The sequence below is a fragment of the Sceloporus occidentalis genome, unplaced genomic scaffold (genome assembly GCF_023333645.1).
Source record: "Sceloporus occidentalis isolate IW3139 unplaced genomic scaffold, rSceOcc1.0.p SCAF_18, whole genome shotgun sequence".
Taxonomy (NCBI): Eukaryota; Metazoa; Chordata; class Lepidosauria; order Squamata; family Phrynosomatidae; genus Sceloporus; species Sceloporus occidentalis.
This window is the reverse complement of record NW_028316998.1, coordinates 3030686-3044628: the sequence shown is the minus strand read 5'-3', so window position 1 is coordinate 3044628 and position 13943 is coordinate 3030686. Positions and strand designations below refer to the sequence as shown.

General features: G+C 37.1%; 1 protein-coding gene across 2 annotated transcripts in view; it reads left to right on the top strand.

Moving 5' to 3' along the window:
• The window catches only part of LOC149302551 (cadherin-6-like), a 53590-nt gene extending 50091 nt beyond the window's left edge, over positions 1-3499 (top strand). For both annotated transcript variants that reach the window (XM_089482285.1, XM_089482286.1), the window contains one exon: positions 3009-3499. In XM_089482285.1, coding sequence (XP_089338411.1) covers positions 3009-3499 — 491 coding nt within the window. The remainder of the gene's footprint in view (positions 1-3008) is intronic.
• Positions 3500-13943: the final 10444 nt, after the last annotated feature.

Sequence of the window (13943 nt, the reverse complement as noted above, 5' to 3'; positions counted from 1 at the left end):
TTTTAATTTACAAAAAAACTCATTTCTCAGTTGAATTAAAAGCTGAGCGGAGAACAAAATTATAGTCAGCAGCAAAGAAAACAGGGAATGAAGAAGACGATGTCTCTTGAATGACTAAATACCATTTTTGTTTTAAGCAGAGTAAGATTAGCTATTCTTTTCTGATAATAATATGAAAATAAAAAAACCCAGAAAATTTGCTGAAGCATCCAGCCACTTACGCATAACAGTGGAGCAATAAGTATTGTCTGTGTGACATTCTTACTAATTCTTGTACCTAACAAAGAGCAAGAAAATGCAAATTGGGGCTTGCCGTGCTTTCAGACCGGTTCGATTAAATAATTAGCATTGTTTAGGTACTAAATGGTGGGAAAAAAAGTCTCCTTGCATGCCAATTATTTTTCAGATGTTTGTTGAGATACCATAAGATACCATAAGCTCAACCTATCAGGCCAGCATAGCATGAAAACACTATTTTCTTTTTTTTCACGTAAAATTATTTTGCACTTTTTTTTTTGCTTTCTTGGTATTTTTATTAATACTAATCTTTATTCAAAAATCTATTTGTGTGCACAACTTTTGCTAGACAAAAACAGATCTATAGACCATAAAATAGATTTATTATTGCCATTGCTAGTAAATACAAATCAGGGACAAATCAGTGCTTACTCAAAGGTTTAACATCACTCCTTAAAAAATAATAATATTAATAATAATAATATGGCCATTATACACTGTATATGAAAGGTTGTGATAAGAATGTGTGAGTTCAATGAAAACATAATTATCCTAATGCAAAACCAATTATCTAGTTTAATGCAATACATAATTTCTTCCACACAGCTGCATAGTCCCCAATATATAGGTGTCCAAATCAGGATCTATGCATTAGGAGTTGTCACAAGAGGTATGCCTTGGCCACAAGGTAAACTGCATCAGTGCTCAGACTTGTATTGATTTTATAGCTCTTCAGACGATCTCCCTAACCAGCCCATGATCACCACTGTCACCAAAAATGAGGCAGTGAGCTAAGCTACCAGGCATAGAGGGACAACAAGGTGTATAAATGAGTACATGCAAATGAGTATGTGTGTATGTATAAATGTGTGATAGCATAGATGTGTGTGTAACTTTTTGTGTTTTAGCATGAATGTATAAAAGTGGGGGAGGGGGACAAAGAATGCATGACAGGCTGTTTGGGGCAAAGATGGCACAGGCGGGCTGCTTGGGATATAAGTGACACATGCAGGCTGTTTGGAGGCAAAGATGGCGCAGGCAGACTATTTGGGGGCATTAATAAGCTGTTTGGGGGAAAAGATGGCAAGTCCTATGAGTCCAATCTGGGTACTGGGCGGGTGCTATGGAAGCAAATTGTGTGCTGGGGCAGGTCCTATGTGTGCAATCTGTGTTCCAGGGCATCTTCTATGTGTGCAATCTGGGTGTCAGTGTTGGCCTTTGGGGTCTGCAAGTTAGGGTTTCCATGCATTATTTATTTGATCTATACATTTTATACTGAGTTTACATTTGATTTTCAGTTGACCTACACCTGCAAGGCTGGGTTTGTGTTATTCAGTTGATCTATACCTTCAATGCTGTGTTTCCTTGTGTTGTTTATTTATTCTATAACTGCAAATATAGAGGACGTCTCACCTGGAGTCGCGCTGGGGTCATAAAAATGGAAGACCACACTGACTCTGACAGTCTCCTCCTAATCTGCAGAGTCAGTGTGGCAAGTTCTTTTTTTTTTTTGGTGTTGGGGTGAAGGGCATGATTGTATGCTAAGGAGCAGGGGGAGGGGTTGTCAAGCAAATGCTTGCCAAGGGTCCCATCAGTATTAAAGACGGCCCTGTGTCTTACTCTGTTATGAAACACCCAACAGCGGACACAAATTATGAAACAAAGAGAAACAGACTAACATTAAGTGACCTAGGAGCAATATGCTGTATACTTATGGACTGTATAATGAAATTTGCAGTAAAATCAGGGAGAAAATTCTAAAAATGACCTCATCTGGAATATTTCCAAGAGACGTTATAAGCCTTCAATTTGTGCATGAATACAGTTAAACAAGAATATCCACAGGAACCACAGAAACACATTGTAGATCTTTTTACAGCCTTCAAGATTTTATGTTCATTTCTTTTGATTTACACCAAAGGATGATTTAAGTATAACTGTGTAATTATATTGTGGCTTATTTTATCTCTTTTGTACAGTTACTTCAATCAATGTGTCTACTGTATTTATACAATTGTACTAGGTACAATAGAACAATTACATTTCAGCACGCAGGCTATTAGTGATTCTTATTTGAGTCTGATGTAATTTGGAACTCCAGTATTTTTTTCATATATCCAAATGATTGAAAGGAACACTTATGAAAAATCATGCTTGCAGGTCTTTTTTTGCAATCTTATAAATTTAGTATTTTTTTACATAATGAATAGTAAGGTTTTCACTGTGGTAGGCATATTGCCGATCCTTTAGGTCAAGCATACATACATGTGTCTGAAGGAAAGAAAAAAACATGGAGAACTACTGTCCAGAACAGTTCTTCTGTGTGGCCGCTGCCTTTCTGATGGTTCCCTATGCAAAGTGAAGCCTGAATTAGGATACTCGTGTTGTGATCCAGTACTCTACATAGCCTAGGCTGGAGGCCAAAAGTCAAGAATTAAGAAATACTGAGTTTAACATGTCCATTGAATTATTATATAATGACAAGTATTTATTTGGAGATATTTTCTTGTTTTTAGTTATTGTATTGTGCATCTGTATAGTTTTCTTAAATGTAAGAAAAGTCTCCAAAGGCCATTTCTATCTTTCAGTGTAGCAACTTAGAGTGCAACATACAGTTGTTCTGATTCAACGTACAGATGGAAAAGCTAATCTTCTTCATAATGTTGTGAATATAGCTAAAACGTTTCAGTATCCAAAACTGAAAATCTATATTATTTGTTTGTGATAAAGCATTATTAGATACATTAATATATCCTTCTTTCTCTTTCCAGTGACAGTTGTTCTCTTTGCGGCTCTAAGACGACAGAGAAAGAAGGAACCATTAATTGTTTCCAAAGAAGACATCCGAGATAACATTGTGAGCTACAATGATGAGGGTGGTGGAGAAGAGGATACACAGGCCTTTGATATTGGCACACTGAGGAATCCAGAAGCCATAGAGGACAATAAACTACGCAGAGATATTATACCAGAAACGCTCTTTTTTCCACGTCGAACACCAACAGCAAGAGATAACACTGATGTTAGAGATTTCATTAACCAAAGGTTAAAAGACAATGATACAGATCCAACCGCACCTCCCTATGACTCTTTAGCTACGTATGCCTATGAAGGAAATGGTTCTGTGGCAGAGTCTCTAAGCTCTTTGGAATCAGTCACTACAGATGGAGATCAAGACTATGATTACCTCAGTGACTGGGGGCCTCGGTTTAAAAAACTAGCAGATATGTATGGGGGTGCAGACAGTGACAAAGACTCATAATATATTGCCTTTTTTCCAGTACCGGAGAAAAAATCAGCATCTAAAAATGAGGAGTAGCTGTATCTGTGGCTTCTAATGGAGGCCATCTGCTCAACCAATTGTTTAATATTTGAAAATTGTGCAGATTTAATGTCAGATACTTTTTATAGTACAATTTATGAGCTTCCAAGAGGCATTTTTTTTCATTTGTTGCTTTGCTTTTTATATTTCCACATTTTAGTGTAACCTTTTTATCAATACTGGTCTTATAGACACTGTAGGGAAAAAGGGACAACGAAAAAGGGGCGATATTTGTACGCAGCCTACTCTACCTAAAAAAAAAAAAAGCATTTTGTTCAATTAAACTAACAAGACAGCTGGTCCTATGCGTCCCAATGCCTTCCCAGATGCCAAATGTCTTGTCTATATCATATGGGAATTACACACTATAAATATAATTAGTTAGGATGAACAAAGTTCCATCCAGTTGGTTCAATGGACATCATCATCGTCATGCTTTTGTGTCTCATAGTTTTGAATTCTCGTCTATGTCAAACCAGTATAAAAAAAAGTCAATGGATGAACTGGAAATAAATCCAATATTTGATTTGTTGTAACTCCCCTGATTTGTAACGGGAGACATCTATTAGCACTCTCTCATTCTGACAGCTTCATCTTTGACATTGTGGAAAACCCTGAGCTGGTTAAGGAGAGACACATGGACATTTTATGTTTCATATTCTGATATTTTCATAATGGAATGAGCAAAAGAAATTCATTTTTTTTCTGCCTGTGAGAAGACAATACCGGCTGTCAAGCGGAAAAAAAAGTGAAATATTAAAGTAGACTGTCTTTCTCTTTCAAGAACATCAAGGGAATCAACACATCCTTACTGGATTAAGATAACTTTAGGTGGTTTCACTTTAAAACACTAAACAGGAAAACAACGTAATAAGAACTTATTTTTATTTTAAGTGAAAATGTAGTAAAATGTAAGCAACACAAGTAGTTTACGTACACCAAAAAAATATAACTAATGTATTATCTGACGGATATGTAATAATAATGGACAAACCTGAATTTTTAATTAAGTGGGACATAAGCCGTTTTTATCATCATGAAGGAAATGATATATGTTATTTACTGATCAGTGTTATTCAGTATGATTTGGGTGTAATTCTTTTTTGTTTGTTTTATTTAAATAATTATAAAGCAGTTGTTTTGATATACACGGTGTGTTTTATTTTAATTAAGGAATGAGTAGCCGGGGCAAATTGGTGCCAATGTATGCAAGGCGCAACCAACTGTATAGTGTTGTCTCTGACCAGTTTAATCAAGCAGGATTTTCGAGATTTGAACATTGCATTTACAACATTAGGCACTCATTATGACATTATCAGCATTAATGAAATTCTAACTGATAAATCCTTTTACGCTCCTATTACCGCTCTCTGGAAAAAAACATTTATAGACCTATAATCTCAACCTTTTCAAAACCAGCTCTTTCACTTTCATAGCACTTAATTTTTTGGCTGCTGTAAATTCATTTTATTGCACTTTTAATTAAATTGCTCAGAATATGCACTGAACAATATAAATATATATATATATATATATATACACACACAAATGGGTGGCAGCTTTCCAAAGTCCCTCTAGCCGTTCCAGTTCTATTCCATAAAGGCATCTTCATATTCATGAATCATATATTTTTTACATCTCTTATTCAGAGACATATCTATTCTGGTGACACGGATCATATAATGAACAGGTCTACATGAGCTCTCTATGAAAAATCCTTCACTCTGAAAAGAGACATTTGTAATTACATTAATATTGCTGAAAATAGTGCTACCTGGAACAGCTTGTCGATGGAAGTTCATAATTCTGGGTCTATTTAAGTAGAAAGGAAAAGGAATATCAATGAGAAATAGCGTAATATAATTTTGCATTTTATGACTTTTTTAATACCTTATCTTGTTACTATGGAGCTCACTTTGTTAAAAGTAGATCAGTATCCTGATACACTGTAGAGACTACAGAGAGTTTGGCAATTAGCTGTGTTATAGATTACCTAGAACATAAAAGAGGTTTTTTTTATACTTATAATTGCTGAATCTGAATTATTTTAATTATTATGAATCCCTTTATAGGAGGTATAAACAAAATGTTCCATCATATACTTCCATGTAATTTAAACCCGCATGTCATGTAAGCAAAGACCATCAGGGATGCAGAAGGTATGGGGCTACTTTTGATGAATTATGGTCAGCAGCAATCTTTATTATGCATTATATACTTTCAATTACGCAACCAACTAAAATGAACTTATTACAGTTATGTAACTATAACAATAATTGGTCCGCTATACTCAAATAATCTATTTTACATGTAACAATAATGCAAATTTCTGTAACAAATATTATAACTTAGTTTTCAAAAACTACGTATAAGAGTGCCTCATGCACTATACATATCTAGTGCCCCATGTGGCCTCACCAACAAAGAATGCATATTTAAGTCATTTGTAAGTACTTTAATATTATTTTTTTAGCAGAATGGGAAAAAAACCATAAAAAAACACTTACATCTACCTAGCTCTAGAGCCATAGCACTCCTGTTCTCCCACTTTCTCATCAGTTTTGGATGGACAGCCATTCCTGGAGGTTTTGCACGAACCACACACACACACACGCTGGCTAGCCGGAAATGTCTTTGGCCAAATGCATCTCCCGCAAGCCAATGAGCTGGGGAAAGGGGCAGGGGACAAGAGCAAATGGGTTTAAGAGCATTGTATGGTTTACAATGTCCCTTGAAATGGCATAAAAGGAATCATGACACTAATGGGCAGTTAAGGAGATCAAAAATGTCCCCTGAAACTTGCCTTGTATATGCAGCACCAGAAAATGAATATGTTCTGCACAAAGGAGACTGGCAGAAGACATGAAGAACCCTTTTTTGTGCATGGTCAGCTGGGGGCACGGCTGTGGACAAGAACTAGGGCAGTGACTTCCATAATTACGTCAATGTTCTAAACACGAGCTAAAGAGTAAGGGAGAACTTCCCTACATAACATCTAAGCATCTGAGCAGAATATGCATTCTTTAACTCTTCATTATTACTTCCCAGGATTAATACCTTTGGTTGTGACATATTTGCCTATACAGGTGTTTTACTCTATTGCTTTGATCAGTGAAAGTTCAGTACGCTATTTGTTCATGATAATGCAATATGGCATGCATCAACAGTAAAGATGATGTACCTTATTGCTAAATATTGTCTCTGAGAAGCTGAGAGTGATGCTGTGGTGTGGTAAAAGCAATAAACTATTTTGAAAGGGTAAACGTGACATGATTGTTGTATCACTAAAATACATGACATCAAATATACGTAAAGGTATAAAACAATGAAAAATACAGAAGAATTTTCTTTAAAAACCAATACATCTAGAAGCAAAGAATTGAATATATACAGCATTAACTACAACCTTCTGCCTCCCATCAACTCAACTATTTTTACCCCAAAGCCCGCAATTTATTTATAAGCCCTTCTATGGGGGACAGTTTCAAACGCCGTACTGAAGTATAGATAGGCGATATTAACAGGTCTATTATCTAAGTTACGCATAAAAAAAAAATTACGTTAATTTGATCGGTCTTCCTGTAGTAAAATTGTGCTGTTTCTAATCATGCAAACCATAACTTCCAGACATGGTTTCCATTAATTTGCCAACTACTGACGCAAGGATTTCTGGCCTATAGTTGGACAAGTCTTCCCTACTACTTTTTTTGTGCAGTGGTACTACAGTTGCCAACTTCCAGTCTCCTGGAACTATTCCTGTCAATACTAACTGGTTAAACAGGTCTGCTTGCGGTTTTGCCTGGACACGTCGCAGATCTTTTAATCATTTTGGGTATATTCCACCAGGCCCCATAGATTGGTCTGTTTTTAATTTGGAGAGTTCAAGTAGAATTTCTAAAATTCTAAAAACTATGAGACACGATACTCACAACATTTAAAGTAGATTAGTGAATTGGTGTTAGCAAGCGCATGTGACTGAAGTTGACTTTGGTAAGTTGAGTTACTTGCCACTTAACTTCCTAGCATATAGACCCATTTGTTTGATATTGCTATCTGAACTTTTAGAGTTTTTAGTCCTCAGCTCTTTTACTGCTTTTATTGGGCGCAGGCATCTGATACTATTTTGGCATTTTATGTTCGGTATATAAACCTACAAGGATTTAGCATGTTACCAGGGCAGTCCATCTAATCCCCAAAGGCATAACCTTTGTCCCCAGAATTTTTTTATTGTTTAATTTTATTGGAGTGCATTTTGCATGAAACCTTAGGCATTTTACTGCATGCAAAATCATAGCATGGGTTCTTTAGTAACTGATGGTGGAAGTGAAACTTCTTTGCCACCAAAAACAGGAAGCATAAGCATGTAATCAGTAGAGCTCACACTGAAGTCACATGTATGCTAGCAAACATAAGTGTTCAGATAGCATACATGTGATCGTTACTTCTATAGATTACGATGGGAACTCAGGTACCATTTAAAAGAAGAATGGGACTTCTACTGAACCTGTGCATGAAGGACACTGTAGTACGCTCCTAGTTTACAGTAGAGGCATTCGGAGGAGGACTTAAACAAGACAAAGAATATCAACACCTATTAGCATACTTTAAAAGGCAAAACCGATTTCTTTCTAATGTCAAAATAGGACACGTGTCCTCCTTTCTCACACCCAGTGTCCTGCCACATTTAGCCAGGCTTCACTCATTATAATTTCCATTCTGAAAAAGGCAGACATCTTTAGGGAAGCATTGCTGTAAAGTTCCCAGGTGTGAGATTTTGTAACAATGCGCTAATTAAAAATGGTCAAGGCCATACAGCAGTCCACAAGCCCAGAGGCCGTTTAAGCAATTGCTCTGAATAATAGGCTTTATAAGCAAATTGTATACATTTCAACTTTTATTGTATTGTATAAGTCACATGATGACGAATAAGCAAGCTTAAAAATGAGCCAGAATAAAATGTAAAAACAAAACAGGACATTCCTTTGGTCATTCATAATCAAATGTGGTAATACATACGCATGAACCTGATGCTAAATTTTGAAAGTGGTCTGATCACTTTACCTTCTAGTGGAATGTTTTTTTGATGATTGGAACATCTCATTGTTTGCCAGCTAAAAAGACCAATTTTCAAATTAAGCACTAGAATCACATTTTGAGTGTAATCACCATAGTATTTAATGTATAAAATAAAAGTTTTTTTCAAGATTAAAGCAATCAATAGAAAAAAAAATTCGGAGCTAAGATACCGAAGGAGTTAAATGATCATACCGGTGATATTGCGTTCACCTAAGATTTCAAACTCTCACTGGGAGTATTAATGGCATCTATAAAATATGACATATTCCACATGATTTACCCTAAAATGTATCGTTCAGCAGATGTTGTCTAACTATCACGGGAAATTCCACTGTTGTGTAAAAAGGGAAGAATGCATAATTATGTCATAATTCAAAAAAAAATATGTTTGGATGCCTAATATAAATACAATTACATTTGTGCAGCAGAAATATCAAGGGAAGTATTTTGTAGCTTTCTAATTTCTGAAAGTGTTATTTACTCTAAGAGCCGGTATTCTCCGGGAGCTATCAGTGTGTAGTAAGCTGAATGTTTTGATAAGGGTAATTACTCAGTATTCATGTTTATTTTAACTCTGACAGCCATAATGAATGGGACACGACTGTAAGGCAGATTTGCCTAACTCAAAGGACTTGTCATTTTATATAAGATGTTATGTTTTGTTCCTTTGGTAACTTTAAATTGTGAGTGTCCGATCTCTAGTTGATGTTCATTAATACATGTCTGACAGCTAAATAGAAACAGCAATAGCTGTTCTGTACGTAGAAAACTAGCTTTTATTTTACCCCCTGGTGTTTTCGTTTAAAAAAAGCCCAGGTGTTGCAAGGTAGGCTCATCCCAAAACTCAAGGGGATCCTATTCATGTCTAATTTAAAGCTTGTAAATCAAATGTATATTTATCAAACTGCACACACAGTTTAACGACTAACATGGTTAAAAGTTACCCTTCTATTGCATTGCTGGAATCATGAAGCTTCTTAGAAAACAATGCATAAAAACATCAAACATTCTGTTCCTCTTCATGTTCGATGAAGAACCTTCGCAAAATAAAATAATCATTTCACTTCTTTGGATGATTTAACTTCCATGTTGGAGACGACGTAAGTTAATTCATCACTCAATACAATGAGTTTTAATTTATGTTAGAATCCTATGCAGTCTTTACAGTGTGAATGCAAAGTATTGAAAAACAAAACTAGAATTCTCAAGAAATTAGAATATGTTTGGTTCAGCACCTTGGTTATGCACATGGGGAAGAAAAATCCAGGCTGGGAATATGTATTAAATGGGAAAACACTGGGGACGACTGACATGGAAAAGGACTTAGGAGTTTTAGTTAACAGTAAATTTACCTGTAGCGACCAGTGTCAGGCAGCTGCTGCTAAGGCAAATAAAATCATGGGGTGCATCAAAAGGGGCATAGATGCCCACGACAAGGAAATAATTCTACCCCTGTACAAGTCACTAGTCAGACCACACATGGAATACTGTGTACAGTACTGGGCACCAGTGTACAAGAAAGATATAGTGGAGCTGGAGAGGGTTCAAAGACGGGCAACCAGAGTAATAAGGGGAATGGGAGGACTACAGTACCCAGAAAGATTATCAGAATTGGGGTTATTTAGTTTGGAAAAAAGACGGCTTAGGGGGGACTTAATAACTATGTATAAATATATAAGGGGACAGTACAGAGATCACTCCCAGGACCTATTTATACCCAGGACTGTATCTATAACAAGGGGACATCCTCTACGGCTGGAGGAAAGAAGGTTTCTACACCAGCACAGACGGGGGTTCTTTACAGTAAGAGCGGTGAGATTATGGAACTCTCTGCCAGAGGAAGTGGTGATGGTAAACTCAATAAAAGAGTTCAAAAGGAGCCTGGACGTGTTTCTTGAAAGCAATAATATTACAAGTTATGGATATTAGATTAATAGGGACAGAACGTTGATCCAGGGATTTATTCTGATTGCCATATTTGGAGTCGGGAAGGAATTTTCCCCCTGGTATGGGGCAATTGGCATCTGCTTCATAAGGGTTTTTTGCCTTCCTCTGGATCAACACAGTAGGGACACAATATGTATATAGGTTGAACTTGATGGACTTTGGTCTTTTTTCAACCTTATGAACTATGTTACTATGTTACTATGTTACCTCACATTCAGTGAAACCAGATTACCCTTTAGGCAATTGCATGAGGAGTGGAACCAGTATGTGGTCACTGGCATTGGGTACAGCCATAGCCCATTTACAGGAATCTGACATAAAGTATCACTATTAACAGACTGAAAGTGCTCAAAAAAGCATCACATATGGTAGCGCACAGGAGCACCAGCCAGGGCCCGCCTTAGGGGTGTGCGACCTGTGCGGCCGCACAGGGCGCCATGGCAACAGGGGCGCCGTCTGGGACTTAAATTAAAACATTGTTTTTTTTGCAACTTTATTTAACATCCTCCATGTTAAATAAAGTTTTTTTAACTTTATTTAACATGGAGGATGTTAAATAAAGTTAAACAAAAAAAACCCGTTGTTTTCATTTAAGTCCCGGGCAGGGGCGCCGAGCGGTTGCTCGTGAAGTTTTTAGCAACTGCTCGGTGCCCCTCACTCTCCGTGACTGCGTCGCGGTGCCGGCGTTTCGTGCTGGCCGATCTAATTATTCTGGCGCTCAGCTGTGAAGTGTGCACGGCGGCAGAGCGGGAAGACGGACGCCTCCCGCTCCCACCGCAGGACTCCGGCAACAAGGTAAGTAAGGATAGGGAGAGGGGGTAGATAGTGATAAAGGGCAGGGGGGGAGGCAGTGAGAAGGGGCAGGGGGGGCAGTGAGAAGGGGCAGAGGTGGTAGATAGTGAGAAGGGGCAGAGGGGGGAGATTTTTTTCCTTTCTTTTTTTGGGGATGGGGGGGCACCAGAGGAGTAGTCCGCACAGGGCGCCAGAACACTTAAGGCCGGCTCTGGCACCAGTGACAGCAGTGAGAGAACTTTGAACACTATAAAGTACCCAAAGCCATGAGTACGAGAATGAAGCAACATTAGATGCATCAGCTCTTGAAATGCTATTTATGGAAAAGTTGCGCATGCAAAATTTAGCTGTAAAGCAAAAAATTTCATTTTATTTGTTGTGTTTAACGCTGTCTCAATGTTTCTAGATTCTCATTATCATTTTATTCCAACCAATTTGATGTAAGCTCAAAAAAAATGGTAGAAACCCTCTTTGCTAGTGCCTTGTCAAATCCTTGCTTGCCTGCAGAAGTTGAAAAAGGGAACAAAGTGACAGCACCATCTTTTAAAAAAACAATACTAAAAAGGAATGAACACAGAAGTATGAATGAAATTTCAAGTGCCATGCTCAAGGAATGTAAACATTTTAAAAGTAAGGTAGACCACTTATTGCAAGACAAAAATATTAATGACAAGTGGAGTAACATTGCACAGTGGGATAGAATAGGACAGATAACAATGCTATGTGGAATAGGTTAATCCATAAGCATGGTATTGATCTGGCAAAGATATAAATTCCATTTGCTGGAGACAGGAAGGAATTTGTATTTATCTAGTGAAATTGAATTGGCAGATGGAGTGAGTTTTTCGTTTGTTTGGATCAATAATAATATATAATTAAATGAAAAGAGACCAATTGCAATTCTTTATTTCTAAACAGCCAACATATTCTGCTGTGCAGTACAATAATAAAAATACCCAAGACAATTCAATAACTTGGCCAGTTTTCAGAGTGTGGTATTGTAACATTTAGGTGAAAACCTTAGAAACAGTTTTACTTAGAAAAATACACATGCACACACACATATAACATATAATTATATATATATATATATATATATATATATATATATATATAAACATTCTCCCCCTTTATGCCAAACAAAGTGGTAACAGTAACCCCAACCCCTCTTAGTTCAAGTTACAAAATCTATTTAGTGATCCTTCCATGTAATTTTCACATGCAGCCATGCAGGCAATAGTACAAAAGATATTGCAGAGTAGGCACACATAAAAAAAAAAAAAAGGTCTTCAGATCTATAATTGTGTTGAGTTCTCCTAACCAAGTATGCCATCCTTTTTTGCACCCACGTTTGCGGGCTAAAACTCTTCCTCATTGTCTGGCTAAAGGGACTAGGAATTGTAGTCCGCAAAAGTTTATCAGCTGTTTTTTTGTCTGTGGTTGTTTTATCTTCTTATTTATTTTTCAATTAAGTGTAGATTGGTGGGCACCTGTGACGTCAGTACTTATTCAAACATTTAAGCAGTGATCAGACCCTATTTTCAACATGCTGGCCCGCTGATTGCACTGTAACCATGGAAGCAGGCACACATTTTAGGACTTTTTTCACATACATCGACCTGCAGCATTCATTCTTCCCCATAAACGTCTATCTACAGCAGCCACACTACACTGCAGATGTGTTTATATCCCATATATAACTCAGATGCAGGGCTTTCTTTTTCAATGACAATCCAGGACATGTGCAGAGAAATTTCTGTGGGGACATTGTCTTGCCCAAAGTTCTCTCCATCCCTCCACTTCCAAGTCTTTATACTGCTATTTATTTTGTTTCACATCACCAAATATAAGTTCCTTTCTTTGTTACAATGGTTCATAATCATGTGCCTGCATATTTCAATTGACCTAAAGATTCACTATAGAAAATTTCAAGGATGTCAAGTGTCCCCTACTGCCTCTTCATACGATTCTAATGTCTGCCTTCCGCACGTTTGGGAAACAGCACAATACAGCTCTGCAACAGCTTTTTTCATATTTCTTCCTTTCTTTTGTCTACCGATAGCCTTTTTTCTCCTTCAGCAGTCTCTCTGCTTGCTGAGATATTTACTTTTTTAAGCTCTATTCAACATTGAATTTAGAGTATGTATCTCGTTCCCTCTTCTGAATATTCTCCTTTTCCATATGTTGTTGTCCTTTGTTCGCTAAACAACATACACATTATCACACACAAATACACACATACACAAAGTTGAAATACTCCTCATATAGATTGTATTTCTCAGTATGATTGGATATCTTCTAACATAAATCATAACAAAGCCCATTAACCCAGTCAACTAATTAATTTCTGTCTCACGTTTTTCTCTCCATTTCACACTTAATGCCAACACCCTCCTACAGTCTTCCTACTGTTTTAGGTAACTCATTAAAACACAATAATCATGCGACAAGATGTATATGTATACAGCTTTACATTTATTATGATAGGTCCAAGCTGCTGCAGTCTCAAGCTCTCTAGGCCACGTTTCAGTTGGGGAAAGGGAATCTTAGGGCTGAGCATTTGGCTGCT